Source organism: Ixodes scapularis, unplaced genomic scaffold, assembly GCF_016920785.2.
Source record: "Ixodes scapularis isolate PalLabHiFi unplaced genomic scaffold, ASM1692078v2 PGA_scaffold9__187_contigs__length_104089568, whole genome shotgun sequence".
Taxonomy (NCBI): domain Eukaryota; kingdom Metazoa; phylum Arthropoda; class Arachnida; order Ixodida; family Ixodidae; genus Ixodes; species Ixodes scapularis.
Window position 1 is genome coordinate 10,900,262 of NW_024609884.1, and position 24,939 is coordinate 10,925,200.

Sequence of the window (24,939 nt, forward strand, 5' to 3'; positions counted from 1 at the left end):
TGTGGGCAGGGCGGGACTACAGTAGGTCGTGTACTTCAGTAACTCTGGCCGAGTTCCAAAATTTACTCGATCTTACTCCAGGGTAAGGGTTTTGTGTACCTTGGCTACTGTACCTTGGCGTTTCAAAACCTACCCGCATCCAGCGCTTTTCCATCTGTGATGTCACGTGACACGACCCGCCGGAGTGACTCGGATTCATTTGGGTAAGATTTGGAACACAGCCTCTATGAGCTACGTAACGTACCACGTGACATATACTTAACATATTCTTTAGCACCGCCCATCCACTAGCTTTGTGAAAAAAGTGTCTCTCCCGCGCTTCATTTCCGCCTAACCATTGTTTGGCTTTGCTGTGCCGTCAATGTAGGAATATAGAAGCGTACTTGACTCTGACGTTAGTCAACCTATTTTGAAGCATTGAGCAGAGAGTCCGAACTTTGTCGCCTGAAGTAGCACGTCGTTCCAAGTGACGACAACATGTCGGTCGCGTTCGCGCAGCAACAGAAAGGTCGACATAATCCCAGCCCGGCTCAGATACAAAAGGTGCGTACACGATGAACCTACGCAGTCCGGTCTTGTTTTCTGCAAAATGCTCTTTTGTCGAATGAGCGAGTTGTGTCTACTGGCACACGATGTAGGATAGGTTGCATAAGTGCCGAGTGGGACCGTGCGCCGGTACGCGGACAGACCGCTTTGTCTGAAGCGGACGCATTTAGGCAACGCATGCACTTTGGTCGTGGTGGTTGTCTCAAATTTATTGCAAGCTATTCCTTCGTTACACTGTTCGTGCTGCGTAACAACTAAAATGACACCGAAAAAAACTTCCCAAAAAGCGCCTCCTAGCACTAGATGTGATCGGTGTCACCCGCCAAGCCGAAGTAGCTGGCGGAAGCGACGTGCCGATGACCGTCGATTGGCGATGACCGTCGGCAACGGTGCGGCTGTTACATATCTTTTTCCCTCCTTGATACAGATGCTGGACGAAAACAGCCAGTTGATTCAAGCCATAGTTGACTACCAAAATAAGGGCAAGGCCTCCGAATGTCTCCAGTGAGTATTAGTACGGTTCGCTCCTTTAGAAGATTTTGGTGAACTTCGGGATGACGGTGGCGCAGGTCACTTGGAATTTCCAGTCGCTCCACAGAACACTCGGCAGCCCAGTTTATGGTGAACATCACATCTGCTATTCCTCCGTTTATTTTTAGTTTGCATGTGCTCACATTCTGGGGGGCACATGCTCTGTGGCATAGAAATCCTTTTGGGCACTTCAATGACATGGAACTGTCTGTGCAATGACCGGGTTTTTATTTATTTTCGTATAGGCTGCGGCTAGCGTTCCATCCAAAGTGAAAGATAGTCGCCGCTAGTGTTCTGTCTGGACGGAATTCTAGCAGACTTGTTATAGTTCCGCCCAGGCCGAAGTACAACCACCACTAATGGCTTGTTCACACGATGCATCTTTTCAACGTGCCACAGTTTAGCGAAACCAAGATTTTGCGAAATTGGCCTCTTCACACGTGGAGTTTGACGCGCGAAACCTGTGACGTATTGACTCACGAGAATTTCGCCAAACCTTGTCATCTGCACCAAGAATACCGAGCGTTTCTCATCAAAATGATATGAAGTATGCACAGTGTGAAGAGACAGTCAGTTTTATTAATACCACTCAATGAACTTCGTCAGATTCGGCTCACTGGGTTTACTAGTCCTGCCAAACCCGGGAAAGACCGCGAACGTCAAAGAACAGGCAGATGATCTCGAAGCATTTCGGACATTTTTGCATTGCTAATAAAGAAAGTTATTCCCAGTCACCAGGTTTATATCCGGTGCTTGCACTTGTCGCGACTATTGATGAATCTGTACCGTGCCACCAACCCGTACTGTAAGTGCTGTTCACACACCTGCAACCGAGTAGGACCAAGACTCGTCGCCCGTAGGCACTGCTTCTCCGCTTGTCGCTTGCCATGTTTGTTTATTTTCTTTCGGCTTTGGCTCAGATACGGAATCGGCTGAAAATCGGACTCCAAAAGCTCGCTCCTCCTCGAAGGCCAGAGACGTCATAGCCAAGTCGAGCGGCCATTGGCAGCGCCCGCGTTTCTCTTTCGGGCGATTGACAGGCCTCGGTTAGGTTTCAGCGAAAAATTGCTCCACGAGCGATGAAGTCGCGCCACATTTTTTGGAGGCTCGCCACTTTTTCGGTCGCGTTCAGACGGGGAATCTGTTTCCTGAAACCTAGTTTGGCGACACAAGATTTGCCAACAAGATGCATCGTGTGAAGAGACCTTAAGGCCCGCTTCAGACGGGGCAACTTTTGCAGCAATTTTGAGGTTGCTGGCGGGTTGTTCCCTAGCTTTCCCTAGATCGACGCAAATTGCTGAGATCGGGTCTGGCTCGAACAAGCGAGCAACTCGGAGCAATTCGAAGACGGTTGAAGCGGCTGCAGCTAATCAGAGACGTGATATTTTCACGTGACACCCCTGTGGTGGTGATGATGACAGCTAAAGACTTAGTTCTGGTTTGGAATGGATCGGTTTCGAAATAAACAGTTTCAGAAAAATGAGTTAGTATTCTCAACGCCGTTCAAAGATATAAGAACGCGTTTTTAGCGTGTAGCTGGGCGTCTAAATAGTGAAAGAAGAATCAAATTTAATGATGATGATGGCAAGTCGGAGCAATTTGGTTGCTGCGTGTGAACGCGGGCGATCGGTGTTGCTGGTGTTGCGACGTCAAGTTGCTGGGTGAAATTGCTCCGTCTGAAGCGGGCCTAAGGCCACCTTCAGACGGGGCAATTTCGCCAAGCAACTTGACGTCTCAACACCAGCAACACGGGCTGCCCGCGTTCACTTGCAGCAACCAATTGCTGCAATTTGCCATCATCATAAAATTTTATTTTTCTTGAACTATTTAGACACATAGTTACACACTATAAATATGTTTTTATTCATTTAAATGTTGAGAATACTAGTGCATCTTTCTAAAACGGTTTATTTCCGAAAACAATAAATTTCAGACCAGAACCAAGTCTTTAGTTGTCATCATCACCGGCACTGGGGCATCACATGAAAATATTGCATCCCTGATTGGTTGCTGCCGCTTCAAACGTCTTTGAGTTGCTCCTAGTTGCTCGCTTGTATTGAGCCGGACCCAATCTCAGCATTTAGTGTTGATCTAGGGAAAGCTAGGGAAGAACCCGCCAGCAACACCAAAATTGTTGAGAAAGGTGCCCTGTTCGAAGCAGGCCTAAGGTTCCATCCAAAGGGAATGATATTCGTCACGAGAGATCGCTCCAAACAAAAAGTGGTTGAGGTGCTGAGTTCTGCCCTGCTAATGTACAGATAAAAAAAAAAAAAAAAAGAATGAGTGGCTGTTGTAAAGTGTGGTATCACCTTCAGGTGCTGGTTTTTAGACATTTGCTTTTACAGCCATAATGGATTTTATAACCTCACTAGAAATTTTAAAAGAAAAAATTGTAACCTGATGTTATGCAAATCTCAAACCAGTATTCATGCAAATTGGTCACCGGATGTCTCAGTCGCTCCTGCACTTATCTACTTTCAGTTTTCTGCTCAGTGTACTCTGCACTGTTTGATTTACAATTGCAGTTCATGGTAAAGAATGAACTGGTGCAGGTAGATTCAGGAAACTAGGGTTCAAGTTCCTGCGTGGAGCAGTTGTGGTAAGGAAGGGCATGCATAACTTCCGGAACTGACAGTGCCATTGTGCTCGACTCGCCTAAAGGCCAAGCTACAGAACAGTCTTGCCGTGAAGCAAACTGGTTTCCAGTTTCCTTCTTTTCATTCCCTCTCGCAATCTACTCACCCCACAGGAGGGGCTCTTTGAGCTACTCCCTGCAGAAAAGAGGAGTGTCTCCCTCACTGATGGAAAGGAAGAATTGAGGGAGAGTTTCCTTCTTTCTGGCCTGAACCATATCGAGCAGGGGTCTCAAACTCGTTTGATTATGGGGGCCATATAGGGTGACCACCCGTCCCGCGACTCGCGGGACTGTCCCACATTGAGGGCTCGTGTCCCGCGTCCCGCGAGAAATTTCCACATCTTCAAAATGTCCCGCATCTTGCACTGTCGTAAAATTCACTTTGCAACTCATGGTGCTGCCGAACAACGGGACACGGGGAAGCGCGGAGGTCGCAGGTAATCTTGTGAATCGAAATGGTATGCCATTTCCTACCCAAGCATTGCGGGAAGCGACCGTCGCTCTTGCAGGAGATCCGACATGCAGGCACCATTGTGCCTCTCCCCTTGGTGGCAAAATACTGTATTGTGAGAAAACTTGCTCACCAAAAGTTTAAATATAAAATATCGTAATTATTTTCAAATCGCTGTGTCAATATGAAAGGGTTAAGAGGAAGTCAGTCACAAAGGTCGAAAAAGAACATAGGGAAATGTTAAGAATTTGTGTAGGACCATGTTGATAAAAGTAAGCATTACATGAAACAATCACCCAAAAAAGATTTACTGTTTCATATTTTCATTTGATGCATTGAGTTCTGATTAGTCAATTTTTATGTTTTCTACTTCATTCATTTTCATTTCATTTATTTCATTTCATTTATTATGTCTCTCAGGGCCTGAAGGCATTACAGAGAGGAGTGGGGCACAGTAAGTAGAACAAAGCAAATAACAATGAAAAGGCAAAAACTACACAAAATAACTACTAAACATCGTTTAACAGGTTTGTGATGGCAATGTACATGGAATACACAAACTTAATACTAAACATCATGTAACAGGTTAGTAATGGCAATCTTAAATTTATCTGAGGCAGTAATTGTGACAATGACTGCAGGAAGGCGGTTCCAGTCAATCGAGGTTTGAGGCAAAAAAGAGGCATTAAAGGTAGATGTGCTGCAATGAGGGATCCCAACTTCAACACATTTAATGACTGATTTGGCATAAAACAAATATATTACTGGGAGTAAAAATTGTTTGAGCTTAATTGCTGCAGTACAATTAGCAGGTGTAAAAACAGCACAGGATAATAAATGTGTCAACAGAGCCTCAGGTCGTTGTGTGCGTGTTAAAAAATTTCCTATACTACCCCCCCCCCCACCCCCCACCCTCCCCTGTTGGCCCTCAACCTTTGAGGGGGGGGGGGGGCCTATCTGGGGACTATATTTTAAAATGTTTTGGGAAAAAAACACAGCAGTGGTGTTTCATATAGCAAAGCAGCCGACTCTCCCAGCGACACATCAAAGGTTTTCTAGAGGAGGAACCTCGTGCTCTCTGTTTTTTGTAAACTCGCCGTCTTGCCAGTGACCTTTGATTTGGTTATTCGACTACTTTGGGCCCACACCTGATGTGATGACATGATTTGAAACGCCAATGTGCTGGCATCTTTCAATAGAACAAGAGCAAGCACACTCTTGTCGTCGTGTTGCACTATTTAGTAGGCTCAAAAGATCGCTAATATTTCATTACATATTGGAACAATAGTGGACGGCGACAGGAACTAGCACAGTGGAACGCTGACTGGAGCGGTAAAAATCCCACGTGGGGTGCGATAAGCCTTTGAAGAGAAGGGGGGGGGGGGGGTTCAGTAATGTTGATAAGCTGCCAATCTGCAGTGAATGTCGCACATCACTGTGTGTCGGGCTGGTGGTTTTTGCTGATGCATCGTCTTGGCTATCCGTACGCCACTTCTGGATCTATTTTTATTTTGTTTGAGACCACAAGGAAAATGTTTTTTATTTTTCTGCCAGTAGACCATTCCGCAAATATGTGGCACCTCCCATCATCTTTTTAACGCACTACTGCAATCCAATGTACGGCATGTTAAGGAGTAGCCATAGATAGGAGGGGTTCATGTTCGTTCAGCACTTTGCGATTTCAGAATGCATAGAAAGTCGAACGATGAGAGAACAAGGTACGCATTGGCTTTGTGATGTGTTCGCTCTGTTTTCTTTGTGTGTTCTGAACTTGCGGTCGTAAAAGAAGCAGGGAAAGCCAAGTGATAAGAAAACAGAGTATGCATTGGCTTTGTAATTGTTCGCTCTCTCTGAACTTGCGGTGGTAAGAGAAGGAATTGAGCTACTTCCAGGGTGTAAGGAGCGTAAGAGTCAGCCCGAGCAAACATCGAAACGGCCTCTCAATTCCCCATGCTGCACGGTGCAATGTGGGGTTGATGAGAGGCCTTGTGGGAGTTTCCAGTAAGGTCTGTTGACTTTCTGTTTGAATTGCTTCCTTTTTATTTCGATTCCTTTTTCTATGAACGAAGCCCAAAACTATGAGTCGTCTTGCACTGACCCTATGGCCCTGAGCCTGGCACTCAGTCTGATGTGTGAAGTAAACTGTGGATGGGCGACTCATCAGTACCATTAACCAACCTCTGCACGAAATTGCCGCGGGTTCGTTTCAACCTCGCTCCCAAGCACTTGTCATGCCAGGAGTACCCCATCTGGGATTCTTACTGCTCTGGGATTCTTGCTGTGCCCTGTAGAACCTTTTTTTTTCTTTTTTAAATTTTAAGCATGGAAGATGATTTGAGTTAGAACATCAAAATAAAGATTCATACTCTTCTGTGGATGTGGGCCATCTTTGTCAGAATCGAACAATGGTTTCGAGGACTGGCAACGTGTTAGTTTGGACGAATCAGGTGTGGTTGAGGAAAGCCAGGGTGACTGGCGTACACACAGTGTGGTGATTTCATCAAGGAAAATCCATCAGTAGCCTAAAACAATGTTTTTTCTTTTGCAAAAAAGATAAAGGAGCTTAATGCAGCATTTGGCGTTAAGAAGCTCTTTGTGTCTTTGCGAAAAATTGCAGCTTGTAAAGACAAAAAAAAAACAGATTTATGCTGTCTTTTGAGCAGGCTGGACTGATCCTTCAGCTCTTTTTATAAAAAATAAAGTTTTTTTCGTTTGGAGGAAAAATATTCACCTGTTTCTCCGGTCAGGCATAAGCATAACCACTTCATTCATTATAAATGGCTGGTTGGGTTTGCAGTGGATTTTTTTTTTTGTGTTATTCTGCAGTAGCACTGCTATGACAGTGTCGATGCTTTGCATATGCCCCATTTCAGGTACCAACAAATCCTGCACAGGAATCTAGTCTACTTGGCGTCTGTGGCAGATGCAGGTCCTGTGGTTCAAGCGTCCCTTGTAAGTAGCTTCGCTAGTGATGACGCTTCACAAACAACACTTCCCATCCTTGAGGGTCTGTCACGTGGCCTGCGAGAGCTTGGCGCTTGTGAGGGCAGATTGACCTTAAAGGCAGCGGCTGTCGCGAGTGACAAGTTTTCACTAGCCGTGTAACAGACCCTCGGCTTATCTCGGACAGGCAGATGCCCTACAGAGCTTTCTTTGTCTACAGAGTTCCCAGGAGGAAAGATGGCCACCCGGATACAAAAAATCTGACACAAAACATCCAGTAGTAAGCATCCCTTGCTGATATGGATTACAGAAAGCAAGGAGGCATTTAAACTCTTGGGTCGCTGTCAGTCTTGTGTCCTGCTTAAAGCTGGTGGTGGGTTGTGGCTGCATTTGCTAGGTTGACAGTTGGCTGCACAATGTGCTGTTTTAAACAATCAATGGTGAGGCTGCTTGTTAAGTGCTGTTGCTGTCTTCGTAGCTTGATGGGGTTGGTGCCGATGCATTGCCTATTAGTAAATACATGATTTCAAACCTAAACTCTGGTCTTCTTTTGACCAAGAAGGTACGCATTTTGTAAGGGTTTGAAGGGTTTCACACTGGGGAAAATCGTTTTGTTGCAGGGCCCATTTTCTTAAATATGCAATAGCCAAACTGGCCAAAGATATGAACAAATGACTTTTATGCCTAGTTCATAAACGGGGTTGAATGTTTTTTTATTTTTATAGCAATGAAAAAGCTACTGTCAAGTTCTGAAAGAATGTCTACCCAAAATGAAGAGATAAATGGTGCAAAAAAGGGGGTGGGCTATCTTTGGGGACGCCACAGCAAAACTTTATCAAAAACCGGCTACAAACCACATGATGCGGGAAAGGATACCGCAGGTTGCGGACGCAGCAGATTTGCGTTTTACGGTGCTAAGGACCTGCGGAAATCCGCCGAGAACTTGCATTTCACGGCAACGAATACTGCAAATTGCGGATGCAGCAGATGCAAGTTTCATGGTGCAATAAACACGCGAGAACCTGCTACGAACTTGGCTGTCACAGGTACCAATATCGCGCGCGCAGATCGTGGACAAAAAGGCAGGAATCGACTACAAACTCTTAAATACTGCAGATTGCGAATGCAGCAGAATCATATGTTACGATGCGATATACACGCGGGACCAACTTGCGTGGAATCGAGGTTGCTCATGCAGATCGCGGACAAAAACGCGGGAATCCGCTAAAAACTATGTCACGGGAACGGATACCACAGACTGCGGACGCGGCAGATTCGCATTTCACAGTGCAACATACACGTCGGAACAACTCGGATGTTACAGGAACCAATATCGCGTGCGTAGATCGCGCACAAAATTGCAAGAACCCGCAATAAACTCGCTTGTCAGACGTGCCGGTACAGCAAATTGCGCGGTTGATGCGATTCTTGTCGGACGTTGCGTGATGTCCGAGGGGAATCGGGGGGGGGGGGGGGGGGGGGGGCGATGTTTCGGAATTTTTATGTTGCAGATATTCGGCCAGAAAAACGGGATGGGCAATCTCTCGGGGGCGGTTGTTCTCTCAGAACTTTACGGTAGGATTCTTTGTTTTAATAAGAGAAACTGGGTTTTATTTCAAACTAATAGACCCTTTCTGGAATTCAGTGCCATCTGGTTACTCAAATGGCAGTTTAAGTTTGACCATACTAATGGCGGCAATGAATCTGTGATCTGCAGTGTTTTATGGGGCACAGTCACTTTCACTAGTCAACGGTAAATGAGAATAGGTGCTTCACTGTGCAGTTCTTTTTCCATCTCTATCAGTGTCGATGGCGAAAATATGCAACGAGTCAGAACGAAGCGCCAACCCACATAGACGCCTTGAAAAGATATATCAAGGGGCTTTGAAGGCGAGTTTGTGCTATTAACATTTTGACTGGGCTCGAGTTAGAAATGAACGCTTACGCAGCTCTTGCATCCAATTCCTGCTTCACGACGCGCTAACGTGTAGAATGTATAGGCCTCGAATCATCTGGTTAGGAGCATCTTCAACTTCTTTCTTCACGAGTAAACAGAAGGCCTCCATTAGTATAGCACATGTGCCATTTTTCAGATGATGATGGTGATCAAAGGGGCCAGACTGAATTCCGTAAAGGGTCTATTGAATCTCTTATTGTAAACTGACAGGACTAAAAGCTTTTCTAGACTAAACTTTGTTTTCATTTCAAGTAAACACTAAAGGACACATATTGCTTTTGCAGAATAATAATGATAATCATAATCAGTATTATCACTACAGTCAAACCCGTTTATAACGAACAGCAGGAAATGCTACGATCAGTTCAATATAGCAAGTAGTTCGATATAGCAAAAGCCATGTACAACGAACTTCCACGATGCGTTCGTTGTAAGGCGAGAGCTTCTCTTTCTTTCTCATCTCTTCACCTCCGCCTTGTAACAATGCGCTGTAAAGATTCTCTTTTTTTTTGCATGTCTGCAGAATTTGTTTTTTTAGCTTATCTCCCCTCCTGAATCGCCTCTCTCCGTGAGCAAACGCTTCGGGATGAAAAGCTTTTTTTTTTTTGTGCGTGTGTGCAGAGTGTATTTTTTAGCTTTCTCCTCTTCTGAATCGCTTCGCTTCGTTCAATTTTGTTTGAAACTTGAGCTTTTGAAATTTTCTTTCTTTCCTACTTTTTTTTGGGGGGGGAGGGGGAGGGGGAGGGGGAGGGGGAGGGACAAGCTAGAAAAGGATTGTTTGCGCGTTTTCGGAATCCTCCCCGGGGGGGAAAAGTTTGATATAGCCAATACGTTGTTCTTTATAAAAAGTACTTTTTACATTCATTTTTAATTAAATTTTCCGTGAGTTCGATATCGACAATAATTTGCTGTACGTGGGTTCGTTCTAAACGGGTTTCGCTGCATTAAGGGGGCACTAAAGTGCTTTTTGAAATCCTCATTTTATGGTCATATCTCCATCTATGAGCTCTAAGCATCCTAAATGCCCGAAATTATATTCATGCGGTGCCAATTTACATATTAAGTGATCAAAGTTCCTGACACTTACCATTGACGTAGAACGACAGATGGCACTACCGAACCTTGCTGAATATGGTCGGACGGACAGCGCTTCTCAGCCATTCGCGAGCATTAGGTTCTCGCGGGGACGACCGTCGTTCGACCAGATTCAGCAAGGTTCGGTAGTGCCATCTGTCGTTCTGCTTCAATGGTAAGTGTCGGAAACTTTGATCACTTTTTGATACGTAAATCGGCCGCGCATGAATGTATTTTCAGGTTTTTTAGGATGCTTAGAGGTCTTAGATTGAGTTATGACAATAAAACCAGGTCCTGAAAGATCACTTTAGTGGTTTTTAAGTTGTCCGTTTTCTGAAGGGGCCTCTTGTCCACTTCTAATCTTTCAGGGCAGTACACGAACTGGAATATTGGCTTTTCTGCATACATTGCATGGCACCAACCCCACAATCAGCCTTGAGACGGACTTGATTCTGTCCAAGCATTTGTGTATCTGAAGTGGCTTAAACTACTTGTACCTTGGTTTGTTTCTGCTGCTACATGCCTGAAATAAATAGTAGACACAGCTTCACCTTCTGCATCTGTATACAATCTAAGCCCGTTCTAACAGACCTTGATTTTGACCAAGATTTTGGTCTGTTGTAAAAGGAGCATGTTGTATGCAGATATGAAGTTGAGTTAATGGTGCATAGAGGGAAACCAACCAAACTTCACAAATCGGTATGTTATATCTAAATGTCTGTTGTAACCAGGTCTGTTATAATGAGCTTAGACTGTAACACAGTAAGCTACCTGGCCTTTTGAGCTTGAATAGAGTTGAGTTGCCTACTGGCTGGGCAAAACCGTGTTTGACCTAAAATGCTTAGCCCTGTATATGCCAGGCAGCATATACCAAATGAGCAGAACATAATTTTGCTAATTCAATTAGAAATATACTACTGGAAGCGCATCTTTTGTTGTCGTGATGAAGTTGTACATAGTCATGTTTCCTACGCTCTTTCATTGGCTACATCTTGCTCAACCGTGAACGCCACGCCACTTGTAATGTGTTGCGGAGCTGGGCGCGAGTGTTGTAGTTGCAGCTTTCGAACTGAAGTTGTTGCTCCGATTATATAGGCAGCCGGCAGCTTTGTAGTGGCACCAGGGGTTTGTAGGGAATTCCCGTATGTTTACCGCTTTGTTAAACGCGAATCTGCTGTGTCCGCGATTTGCGGTATCAGTTCCCATGTCGCATTCGTAGCGAATGCCCGTGATTTTATAATTAATTTTTTATACAGTTCTGCTCTCTCATCCCCAAAGATAGCCCACCTCATGTTTTCACAATTTATCTCATCGTTTTAGGGGATTTTCCTATGGATTTTTATGGTACGTATATACTAAATAAGATTTAAAAAAAAACATAAGCTCCTTGACTAAATGTCCTAATTAAAATTTCCCCCCCCCCCCCCCAAAAAAAAAAAAAAAGTGTAAGAAAACATGTTTAGTTAGTGGCGTTGGAACAGCGGAGAGGTAGGGGCAGACATTTTTTTCCTAATGGGGGCACGTCCACACGACTCTTCCCTCCCCCCTCTCCACCGCTGCTTTCCGTCGCCCCTTCACCTGCCAAACACTTCCGACCCTCATGTCCCTTAACATTTATTTAAACGCTAAAAACCTTGCAGCAAAGCCAACTTTTGAAACTACCCTTTTGCAGAGGTGCATGTATCTATGCTTAAGCAGTTCTACAGGAAATGCAACCAAAAAAGGGAGAACTATGATTATGCCCACGAAAAATTAACATTATTGGGAACAATAGAAAAAAAATAAGGAAGAAATAAAAAATACCCCTTTTTAATATAGTATTTAATAAGAAAAATGTATTATGAATCCTAACATGCAAGGCTCCAAATATGTCACGCAATCTTTGGCATTTTTATTCGTGGCATGAAATTTGCCAAAGCAGTTTAGTTTAAAGGAAAAAAAAATAGGCCATGCGTCATACATTTACAAGAAAAATTACTGAGTTCATCTTACCTATCTTTAACAACTGACAGAACCGGGTACAAAAATCAAGCAGCCTAAACATAGCATTTCAACTTGCTCCACTTCGGAATGTTTGTGGAGAGGAATAATTTTTCTAAAAAAATATAAAAAGTGTGGTTTTCGTTGTGGAAATGGTGCTATAGTATATAATTGTTTTTAGGCAAATCTGACATGTGTGGTCAATTTATAATGAAACCACCCCATAATAAAGCTATAATCACTGACAGGATGAGAACAGAAGGGAGGAGCTTTTATACACCTTTTCAAGAAACGCTCGACCCCAGGGGCAGCTAACCGTTTTAGAGCCCAGTCACTGGGTTTGAGGCTAGACTCTCACCGGCGTCCCTGCTAACCCTAATCGAGTGGACTGTGATTTCGATCGGCGCGGCCTGCGTAGGCGCAGTTTCAAACAGTGCTTACGGCTAAATTCTCGTCTTTTCCCGCTGTATTTTGTATTTCATGGTGCATGTATTTTCCCGAGGTCGCTGAGAAAACATTGTACCACATTTAAAAAAAAAAAAAAAAAGAAAAGCTGTAAAAAACCTATAATCTATTTTTGTTGGGTGCGCGCGCGCGACAGAACAAATGCGACTGGGTTGTGTAGTTCTAGTTTTTTTTGTGTTTTCTTTCACGATAAGTTTTGACGGCACCACACGATTCGCCGCATGTCAAATGACGAAGCACTTAGCTATCAAAAATAAATTGCAACAGAAGAGAGCCGAAAGGCATGCATTTTTCGCGCTCACAAATAACGTGTTTACCGATGGACAGGACACGGATATACAATTTGGAAAGTGTTAACATTCGAACAATATATTGTACGTACCACACAATGCAGCGTTATCTGAAAAGAATTTATTTGAGTAAGATCTCAAATAACACAGTCACAGTCGACGACAGTCACATCTTGACGATCGGACGGAATCCAAGATGACTTCGTTTTGGGGCACGTTTTGGGGAGAGCTTCCTTTTTTCACAACAGCACCAAGGCAAAAGAATGAACGTGACTGACCCATTTCCCACCCCAACCCGGACAAGTATTTTCGGAGATGCCTGAGGTTTCGACGCGGATTATCTCTGGGAGGGGGGAGAATAATGTTCGGAAAATCGCGTCGAGGGTCGTTCGACGTCCTTCACCTTTTTCGTTTCCCATGAATGTCCAGCAGAAAAGCTTGAATGGCAGGCACTTACGAGCCTTATTTCCCATAATGGAAGGTAACACAGAAAGGGTAGGCAGCACGCATACAAAAAATTAAGTGGAAACTTCCAAGAGGGGCAAGAAAACGTCTAATGCAAAACCGCGAAAAAGTAGGTAGAGAACCGTGCTGAGCGGGTCTTCACAGTCCAAGAAAGTGGCAGAAAATTTCTAGCTGATAGAGGGCGCTAGAGTCGCACCAGCCGCATCAGCAACATGGCGGCTGTCTAGGAGCGTTTTTTGGAAAGGTGTATACCAACTCGTGTTTACAAACAAACCGGAGCACCCCTAGCGGACGCCATTGGCGCCGCGCATGCGCGGTGGACGGTGGGCAAGAAGCCGTCGCCTATAAACAAACCATTGAATTGCGTTGTTGTCGGCGTCGGTGTGAGTCCCCGTGCTCTTTTTCGCATTGGAATTGTTGATTCTACGTCCTCCTAACAATGTCTGACTACTTGAGCGGCTTCAGCAAAATTAACGAGGCTCGTTACACCGCAAAACTTTGCGTGAATAATGTGACGTGTGGCGATTCATTTCATGTGGACGCCGCAGAATGGGCGCCAAAACCTGACTCCCACGATGAGATTCATCTCGCTATTTTCAGTCGCGACGTCGCTCGGGCTGCAAAAGCGTGGACCGTAGCTGAGATGGTGGACGTCGATACTGAAAACCACAAGTAGAATCGGGCATTAAAAGTCGGTGACGTTCACTGGTAACAAAGATCAACATCTTATTGTATCTACTGTTTACACTTAGCCTACTTACCCCAACCAACCTTCAAAAGTGTTTTGAGGCCTGCACTTACTTCTTATCGCAATTACCAGGTCAACGTTTGGTTTATGGGCTGCTGTCGTTTGAACGAGCTGACGACAAAAAGCAGACAAGTTTGAAAGAGCAGACGACAGTTCGAACAGATGCGCAATGGAGTGCGGGCAAGAAGCACCGTGTCCCGCGTCAACAAACCATTGGAATGTCACATTGTCGGCATCTGTGTAAGGTGCATACTATTTTTTGCGTTGTACCTAATTGTCGATTCTACGTCCTCATAGCAATGTCTTACCACTTTAATCGCCTGAGCAAAATTATCAAGGTTCGTTACACTGCTAAACTTCGCGCAAATAATTTGACGTGCGGCGATTCGTTCCCATGAACGCTGCAGAATGGACTCCAAAACCATAATGAGATTCTTCTAGCTATTTTCGGTCGCAACGTTGCTCGTGCTGCAAAAGTGTAGAAGGTAGCGGCGACGATCGATGTCGATACTGAAAATCGGAAGCGGGAACAGACCAAGCGTAACAAGTCGGGGAAGGCCACTGGTACCAATGATCAACATCTTGTATCTACTGTTTACACCGAGCCAACTTAAGTCTTTTTAGGCCTGCAATTATTTCTTATTGCAATCACCGGGTCAAAGTTTGGTCTACGGGCCGCTTTTGTTTGAATGAACAGACGACAAAAAGCAGACAAATTCGAAAGAGCAGATGAAAGTTCGAATGATCAGGCGGCCGTGTGAATTTGAACACTCTGAACCCGCGGGTGGTCCAGACAAATTGGCGGTTTTCTCTCGTTCATGTTGGAACACAACAACTATACCTCTGGCGAGCACAAAGTGTTGCCCGCAGAAGCAATCGTAGTTCGACAGCGTTTGGTTTGCCCCTTTTTTCACGGCTACTATCCACTTTCTCGGACGAACGGAGGGTGCAGAAACACATGAAAACTGATCTTCAAACCTTTCCAGACTTTCTTGGTACAGCCCCGTCGCAGCATTTTGACGAGAAGGCAGGTTTTTTGTCTGGTTTCTTCCAAAAGAATGCAGGAATGCATGTCTCGCACCGCGTCTTCTGCCCACCACCCCAGACTGGAAGTGCGCCCGACGTGCCACCACCGCGGCGTGACATAGGAGAGTTGAGTTCGTGTATAGGCCCTGCCGTTCGCTTGATGATTAGCTTTCTGCCTTTTCACATTCCGCATGTGGCACCACTTGTTCTGTAAATAGGTCCTGTTAAATCTACTACAACATTAAACTTACGAACATTGTAAAACCAAATTAATTAAGAATTTCGGTACACTGCTTTCATGTAGTTTTCGAATGCGATCGCTGTAGCACGCCACTACCGCTTGCTCATCGCAACGACGTGAACAATGAATAGTGGTGAAACATGTTCCTGTCCTTTATGTTGTATGTGTCTTATAAAAGCAACCACAATATATATACATTAATTTAGTGGTCTGATTGCCTGCCCTGCACTTTTTAACATTTCAAGTGAAAGTAACATGGGGGCCAACTCTACTGGTAGAAGGCTTCTGTCATTGAAATGGGGTGTGGCCAGGCACATTGAATGGAGCAAGTGGAACATCAGTTATGTTTCTGCCGTTTTTTTTTTTTTTTTTTGTAGGAGATTATGTACTTGTATTGATTGTGGAGTGCAACAACCTAGCTTGAAAGGCAGCGTTAGTGTGTGCACCTGGGTAGGCCCTGCCATTCTTTCCTTGTCAGTGACCGTAGTGCGATGCATAGTTAGAGCAGCGCAGATGCCATTGCTGGGATTCTTGGCCACCCCATCATCTCAAGAACGAAGTTAATTAGATTAGCCCAAGTCGAGTCAATTTAATTTCTCTCTATCTCAGTTCGCTAGGGCTACAACGAAGCAATGCAGGCTATTATTGTGACCCTGGCTATTGGTGAGTCGTAGCAATTTGCTTATCTCCTTTTAAACCTGAAGAGCTGCCTGTTCGAATAATTTTTTTTAAACTCTGGCCACGTTTTCTGGGGCTTGTTACAGCCACTCTGCATCGCTCCCCCACATGAAAGTGCCTTTGAAATTGTCAGTTAGGGACAGAAGTCGTTATAGTTGTGCAAAGGGGCTTGGTACGACCGGACGTATGCTGGGCTCTGTCGGACACGTCTACGGCTGTTGACTCAGAACCTTGGTCTCGGCAGCCACCTCCGCAACCGTGTGGTCCCGGGTCTGGAGGAGCACCGTCGGACGGGAGCCCGAACCCTGCCTCTGGGATGATGCCCGGCCAGCAGGGCTATGGAGGAGGCATGCCCCAGCCGGGTCAGCAGTCGGCCGCAGGTAACCCAAGACTGTTCCCCCCTGCAAGTGCCTTCGTGCCCTGAGCCCTTGGGGGAGGGGAGGCGCCTGCCGGGTGGGCTTTGCCATGGACTCTCTCCCAAGCATCCATCCGCGCGCACTCTTGGCAGTGTGCCGGGCAGTCAATGCGCCCCTTGGCTGGACAGCGGCCGGACAGTCGGGTAGTTTGGGACTGGAGTACCTGGGCGGCATTCGTGCCGTGGCCACTTTCGGAGGTTTTCTCTTTTGGAGGTCGGCAACGTGAACTCAATGCTGTACCCTACCTTCCGACAAGCTGCCGGGAGATTTGTCGTTGGCTTCGTGGCTGGGATGGGAGACTACGTGCTATCAGTGTTTAAATTTTTTTTTTTGCCGTTCTAAGAATCTATGGAGGCTACCAGCTTTGCATGCCGAGAGTTATCTTGAGAGCTTGTACTTGTCTCTTCGTCTAAATAGTTTGTTATCCATTAGATTGGTGTTCTTATTATTATAGAGTCACTCGGTTTAGCACATCATTGAATCGGCGAGCAATCAAATAATGCTGTAGTGAACCGTGCATTTCTAACTCAACCATAAAATGTGCCGCTTTTTTTTTTTTTAATATAGATAAATGGATGCTGCATCCTAGAAATAATTTACATATTTCTAGTCAAATTAGTCAACTAATTTTGGAGGTAGTTTTAGGAAAGGTAGGTTCGATGAAGTTTTTAGTTGTTTTATATTTTTATAACATTACTAGTTTTATAAACATGTTCTGACTATTTGGAATGTGGTCATAGCTCTATGAATTTATTGTGAGCTTGAGTACTGAAGGAAACACACTCCTCCATTATTGTTTTTATGACTCGTTTGTTTGTAGCAAGTTTTGTTTTCATGGTCTTGTGACCGTTCACTGCTTTTATTTCTTTAGATCAAATCTTTTAGGATTGCTGTTTATGAAGCAGCATTAGCACCTCTTAATAATTTTTATGTATGAAATAGGAAATTACTTCTAAACACAGAACTTATTGGAGTGAATCCGTTGATGAGGTATGTTTTGTATATAACAGTTTCTCTGAGCAAAAGCAATAGGCTTTACAGTATCTCTGCTAACTTCTGTTTCAGCACTTTATTCAATGTTCATTGTCTTCAAGAATGTCTGTGGGGCCTCATTTTTGTGATGTATTTTGAATTCCTGTGACTTTCATCAAAGATAGCTTGACTTAATCTTCAGGTGTCTGGACTTCATGGTTTTCAATACAAATAGTTTTGTTTCATGCACCTTAATTCATCGGCTGCATTTTACGAGTCTTTTCGTTTTTGTAGCGATTTCCAAGATCTCCCAGTATCAAAATGCTTGACACTTTTCTGCTGTTAGATCTGTTAGGTCTGTCACATCAATGTTAATATAGTACTCATTCTCATTTGAACCCGAGTATAAAATTTTGTTGATTGTATCTAGATTTTTGTCTGGCAATTTCGGAATGCTTTATGGCCCTGTCTGCCCTGGTGGTTGCTCTGATGCCCTTGATTCCTCTGTGGCAATGGGCACTTCCAAAGATTCATTCCAGATTTTACATTCTAGATCAAATTTTGACGATTTTAAGAGGTTTAAGCTTTTTGTTAGGGGTCCCAAATGGTCCTGGTCAAATTTCTTTGACCAAGATCAAGGCTATGTTTGCTTTGAAGGGGCACTAAACTGCTTTTTTAGATCTTCATATAATGGTCATAACTCAGTCTACGAGCTCTAAGCATCCTAAAAAACGAGAAATTACATTCATGCGCAGCTGATTCGCACATTAAAAAATTGATCAAAGTTCCCGACACTTACTGTTGACGCAGAACGACAGATGGTGCTACTGAACCTTGCTGAATATGGTTGAACGACGCTCGTCCACGTGGGAACTCGTTGCTCGTGAGTGGCTGACAAGTGTCGTCAGTGGTTCGACCATATTCGGATGGATGGATGGATGAATACGGCTGAGCCTTTTGGATCGGGCGGTAGCTTACGCCACCTAGCCATTTTGTTTTACCATTTAAGCTTAGAATATTTAAATGTGAAATCTATATTCACTCCGCAGTGCAAAGAAAGTGAGGCTATGAAACCCCCTTGCCATCAGTGAATAAGAAAATGCCTAGTTTTCTCTCGATTTCTGCCACCATTCACTTAATCTTTGCTTGGTAATCTCTACAGTCTTGAAATCCACTCTCCCTTCGCTGTCTCTAAAACCCAATGACTTTATTAAATCTATGTTGTCTTCGGTAGGCATAGGGTGCCCTTTACAGTAGAGTATCAAGTGCTCAGCCGTCTCGTCCTCTCCACAAGCAGTGCACACTGTATCAATTTCCTGGTACTTCACTTTGTATGTTCTGGTTCGCAGAACACCCGTCCTCGCCTCAAACAGCAATGAGCTTCCCCTAGAATTGTCATAAATGCTTTCTTTGGCAATTGTTATTCAGCAAGGTTATTCAGCAAGGCAAATGTTATTCAGCAAGGTTCGGTAGCGCCATCTGTTGTTTTGCGCCAGCGGTAAGTGTCAGGAACTTCGATCACTTTTTTAATACGCAGATCGGCAGCGCGTGAATGTAATTTCAAGCTTTTTAGGATGCTTAAAGCTCATAGAATGAATTATGACAACAAAAAACAAGGATCTCAAAAAGCACTTTAGTGCCCCTTTAAGAATGCCGAAACACCTTTTCACTGACTTAGATTGCTTTGAGCTCTTGTGCAGTGCGACATGTTAGTGTAAACATTTTATCATTTTCTTTTTGCAAATGCTTGTCCAAAGCATTACTGCTAACCTTTAACCTGTTAGCCTACATATACACAATATCAATTTGCACAATTTAGTAGGCTGGACACTAGCTTATATTAAGGTATGGAAGTCCCCTTGCAAACAGCATTGCACTGGGTGTTCTAGCCGCGATACCACGTTACTTCACTTCACTGCTCCATGGCTTGCTTGTCAAACTATAACTTGTCTTTAAGATCTGTATAAGCAATGCCTCACTACCTGCAACCTTGTTTAGCTTTTCAATGACATGGTATCAACACTGATATCTGAGAGATGGTTCAACCTTATAGTTATTCTGGATTGTTATTCTGCTCATAGGATATGTCAGAAATCCTTGAACAAACAAAGGATACAAGTACTAAAGCTAAACATTACTTTTTGTAAAAGTTATTTTAATTTATGTACCCGAGCACTTAAAGGGGTACTCCTCCGATTTTTTGAGCTACCTCAACTAACTATATTTTCCGACTCCCCGGCCTTTACCCTTTCTGGTATGCTATTTAGAATCCCGAAATTCATAATAGTTATTGCGAAATCGGCAAATGAAAATGATGCAAAAACCAACATTCAAATATACGCGCGCTTTTCAGGGCCGTGACGTCAGTGGCAGGCAGGCTTGCCAGTCGAGCAAGCAGCCAAAATATAGAATATGCCAATCATTTGTTCCGTGCTGGAGCGCGGGTACTGCAGCGAGCTTCCCAGGCATTCATTTGACACCATGAAACTGCTTCGAATCAGTTTAAAACAAAATCTACAGCCCAAAGAGTGAACCCCTGCCTTCCACTGACGTCACTTTTTCATTGTTGCCAGTAGAGATTTCGAGCTTGAAAAGCACGGTGAGGACAAAAACTGTAAATTCAATAACTTTGCGAAAAAACAATATTTTGACCTAATATTCGGGATACTATTTTCGCGATGTTTGTTGGTTAGTTTAGCAAAATTTCAAGCAAATCGGAGACAATAAAAAAATCGGTGGAGTAGCCCTTTAACGCTGCTAGGGTCAGTAGACAGAATAACCTAAAAAAACAAAACAAAAAAAAAAACACTTTAGAAAAGCATTCAAAACGTTAGGACAAATAAAAACACCTTATGTTTCACACATTTTTTTTCATGTTATGGATCAGTGCCATCTAGCCCAGCTTTCAACCCTTTTTGCAGTTTGTGAGCGTTTACTATGACAGTGACAAAACAGATAAAATACACTGTTATAGACAATTTATGTTATGGGACATTGTAATGACCAATAACCTTTTGCAGGTGTAGGAAAAAGTAAATTCCAAACTTGTCAGCCATCTCAGGGTAATAGAGCTCTTGGATATTGCCCTGGCTTTGGCCGATTGTTTTGTGTTTGGTTTCAACAGCGGTGAACATCACATGATGTTAGTTACAACTAGGTGATTCCTTTCTTCTGCATTAATATGCTTGCCCTGGCCTGTGCCTTTTAAGCAGTGTGTCTTCATATTCATGGCACCTTTTTCATGAAATGATTGGACCACAAAGGAGCATGCTGCATTTGTAGGTACATTTAACACTAAAAGAGATTAGCACAAATGAGCGATTGCCGGGCTAATGAAAGGGCGGCACGTGGTGTTGTAGCCGCACCAACACAGCAGGAACGAGATTGCCTGGAGGGTGCCATCCGTGTATTAGAGGAGAGGTGGACAGACAGCAGTCGTTCTCAAAGCGTTCCTTCGTAATGCTGCTGCCCCGCCTCAGGCTTTCGCCATCCAAGTGTGACTGTGCACATGGGGCCTCTTTTCGCTTGCTCGTTGAGAGCAGTGATATATTTTTATTCACTGTTTTACTGTCGTCGGTGGTTTTTAAGACATTGAGCTGGCAAGCCCCATAAATGACAATATCAAAGATGGGAATGGCCTACCACACTTGGTATATTTGTGACAACGCAGTGCTGGGCGTGGCGTTTTAACCATTCTGGCCATTGATCACGTGTGCTGATCTCTTTTAGTGCCACTGGAACATATGCTGCACGTGCTCGCCCTGTGTGTAGGAAGAATTTAAAGACTAAAATTAAAAATGAAGTCACGAAAGCACATTCAAAATGACGTTTGTTTTTGCTTTCAGAAATTCCTGTAGATGTCGTCATGTGCAGCATGTGTAACTACAAACCCAGTGTGCTTGTTGGTGTTGTAATCATTTTGTAGAATGTCTGACTTTTGCACTGTACCTCGCTATAATAACTATAGATAGGATATACTCCACCTACAGGCTGTGAATGAAGTTGAACCATGCAATCAACCATTGCAGCATGCATAAACAAATGCCCAGAAACAAATGTTATTGAAATTTTTTATACTAGGTGTGGTGTTTTCGTTTGTATTTTTTTTCTTCACAGTTGAGGGTGTTCTTTATGGCACTTTTGTTTTAACAGGCTTAAACTTTTAGGGTCTCTTGAACACTGAATCTACCGCTCGTAAAACATGTCTTTAGTTTAAGTTGCTTGTGACGTATGTCGCAATTGGAATTTTCACTCTCTAGGTTTGGGTGATGTGCGGCATAGTAAGCACGCTCTTCTTTTACCGTTTTTGACTTGCTGTACTTCAGCTGTTAATCTTTGTACTAGAACGTGGAATGGGCAGCAAAAGGAGTCAGGTTCACTCTTTCTTAAAGGGCAACTCCACTCGCTCTTTGTTATTCAGAAAACACTGCAGTCCTCTTTAGTATCATGTAGCATACTAGAATATATTAACGGCAATGCATTTTGCACGAGCAGAAGACAACAAGAGGGGGTGGCCATCTCTTGTTCTGTAACCATGGTCTTCATCTGACTTTTATCAATTGACTCCCTCTCATAAAATATCTGGTCTTAATTGTATTTTCCTTGCGTCTATTACTTCGGTAAAGTTTTTAATTTGAGTATTCGCTTCAGAACACTGAGTTAACTACGCCCATCATTATTGTTTGCATACTTTTAATGTTTAAAGTTGTCATTTACTGCGAGAACTATATGTGGTTGGTTTGGTTATCCTAATTTCTTCAGAGTGCAGGCCATTAAGAACTGGGAAAGAAAAACTAAGCAAAGTTTCAGCTTCATGATGGGCTAAAGTTGCCATAGTTTTATGTATATGCTTTCTACGGAGTTACATGCAAATAGATTACGGAGCTTCTAAAAGTTGGCCGTCGGCCAGATACGCAGGCAGAGGAGTGGCCCCAGTCAGCTCGAATGAAAAGTGGTACAGAGGTCAGCTCTCTTGAGAGTTGTGCAGAGTTTAAAGGAGCTGTGCAACGATTTTAACGTTGAAGGAATTGGCATTTTCTGCTTTTGATATTGTTCACTGTGTCACAAATGGCAGAAAACACACCTCTTTTCATCGCAATGTTGCGATTCCGCCGCGTAATAGCGAGGCAAAACTTGGAATATTTCCCGACCTGCAGCCACGAGCGGCGGCCATGAGAAACAAGCGGCGTGACGTCACTTGGGTCGTTGTAAGAAAGATTGCAAGTTGTGCGAATACCTGCTCGATAAAAGGTAACTCTTTTTACAAATCTTGTCGTTCCAACATATATATAAATGCGTCAACACCCTGGTATCATCGACAAAACTTTTATTATACGGAGTTTTAGTGGCGCCATCTATCCTAGGTCCACAAAACCGCGAACAGCCGCCAGAAGCCGGAGGGGGAGGGGGACAGCGCCACACTGGCAAGGACGGGTGGTCACGCGGTCGGCAGCGGATGAGTTCTCGCTGCTCGCTGATGGCTCTAAAGAGAGAACTTTTCCGGAACTCCGCGCCTACTCTAGTGACGTCACTGTGCACGTGACCCGGAAGACGATGCACGAGTTGAGAGGCGGCAAAAACCTGGATCTTTTTCATTTTTTTAAGTAAAAACTAGGGTATCCAGGCAAAATCTGTTTTCTGTAGTTCACTGCAGAAGTGTCAGGCATCAACTTCCACAATTATTTAAGCAAAGCCCTGAAATTGTTGCACAGCTCCTTTAACGGTAAATGAAAATGCAAAGGTGATTGAAGTTTGAGGGCCCTTCCGGGAAAGCCGTCAACCCTGGTTCCGAGTTGAACAAATGAGTAGAGTTGTAGCAACGGGTTATATTTTAGCTCTCTGCGGGTGAGTGCAGTCTGCCCCCTAGTTTTAGTGGAAACAAAGGAACTACCCTAAATATGTTTTAGTTTTGAAGACTAACATGCAAAATATTTTTCAGTGGGTCTGAAAATAATTTTTCTTTCTCTCTTTGTGTCAAATGGGAAAGGCAAGAAACTTTCTTTGTGTGACTTGAGACAGCAAGGTAATGCGTAATGGACTCTGATGCAACAAGTCAGTGTGTTCTTTGATGTGGCAACCGTGCGAGGGAGGAATGGTGGAAGCCTGAAGGAAAAATTGCAGGCTGGGTATTTAACTTTTATTGTTACGCTATATTATGAATCACTCTCCTTTTCTCATTATATTTATTTTTAATTATCACAAAATTTTCTTTTAATTGACCTTGAGGAGATAACTGCTTTGTGTATGTTTCATACATTCTTATAATATGGTGGATTATGTTTAATTTCTTTCTGCCACTTGTTCTTCAATAGTCTATGGACAGCACTTGCTACTATAGTTGTAAATTTTCACTTACTCTAACGGATAGCTGAATTTGAAATGTGCACCAATTCTCTTTGAACTTTGTTGTTGCCTTGAAATGTTTAGTGGAAATTCTCTGTGTAATGAAAAGCTGTGATTGCAGCCATATGTTTTCAAGAGCGGCATTGTATTTCTCACGTAGTGTTTCTTCTGTTCCCATTTTCTTTTTACCTTGCCTTTGATTCTCTTCTGTCTGAAAGTATTCATGCATGATGGTTTGGATTTTACCTGTGCATCTGACTGTTCAGTGTATGCTTCTGTAGCATTTCTTTTGTGCAATTAGCACGCTTGGTTTCATGTTCGAGTGACATCTAATTAAGCATTTGGGTCATTGCCATAGCCACAAATATACTAACACATGCTTTCATAACCCCCTCTTATGCTAAAATGAGCGTGTTGTATCCTTCTGGTTGTTTTCGAAGCTCAACTTGCCTTTGCCATATAAATTATTTAGTCCAAGTATGGCGGTTTGTGCACGTGTTCAACTTGAAACCTGAAGGGCTTCTCCAGTGTACATTTGTCATAATAGATAAATTTCACCTATGTTGGCTTATGTACCTCATCAACCTCTACATTGACATTTCATGGCATAATTCAATTAATTGTGCCTATTGGATGATACAAACATGCAAGTACTAGCTTCATTTGATAGCTAAAATTTGAAGGGTCATTTTGTTATTTAATGTTTGAAAGCGTGTGCGTTACTTGCCAAATTTGTCTGCAATGCTCTTAAATCACAAGTTTGTTTTATCTGACCAAAAGATTTGAACTGGTTCCTGCTGAGTGCAGGTGCATACAGGCAGAACTAGGTGCGGCAAGTTCTGGTATAACTGATATGCCGCTTTCTGATTTGCATGAAACCATTTCAACAAGTTTAGAGGATGGAGTGCACAGAATTGGCAGTTTTGCAGAAGTCACGATACCTAGCACTTCGCAGTGCCATTTAAACAGCCATCCAGTTGGTTTTTGCTTGAAAAAGGGGTATAAACTAAATTCGAGCAAATTTTACATTGGAGCATCCCTGCAGTAGATTACCATTTTTTTGGCTCATTAATTTGTGAGAATGCAATGTGGAATTGAAAGTTCGGCATTGGAGCAGGAGGTTTGCTAGATAACCTCTTGAGCATGAAAAGTGACAGTTGCATGAAATATGACACCAGC

The 24,939-nt window shown here is 43.6% G+C and overlaps 1 protein-coding gene across 4 annotated transcripts in view; it reads left to right on the forward strand.

The window, feature by feature from the left end:
- Nucleotides 1-249: 249 nt before the first annotated feature.
- The window catches only part of LOC115317958 (glutenin, high molecular weight subunit DX5), a 53,391-nt gene continuing 28,701 nt past the window's right edge, over nucleotides 250-24,939 (forward strand). For 2 of the 4 annotated variants that reach the window (XM_040213817.3, XM_040213819.3), the window contains exons 1-5: nucleotides 261-543; nucleotides 974-1,050; nucleotides 7,037-7,115; nucleotides 7,327-7,386; nucleotides 16,275-16,410. In XM_040213817.3, coding sequence (XP_040069751.1) covers nucleotides 478-543; nucleotides 974-1,050; nucleotides 7,037-7,115; nucleotides 7,327-7,386; nucleotides 16,275-16,410 — 418 coding nt within the window. In that variant the 5' untranslated portion in view covers nucleotides 261-477. Of the gene's footprint in view, nucleotides 544-973; nucleotides 1,051-7,036; nucleotides 7,116-7,326; nucleotides 7,387-16,274; nucleotides 16,411-24,939 lie in introns of all 4 variants that reach the window. The other 2 variants (XM_040502193.2, XM_040213818.3) reach the window with 2 other exon arrangements.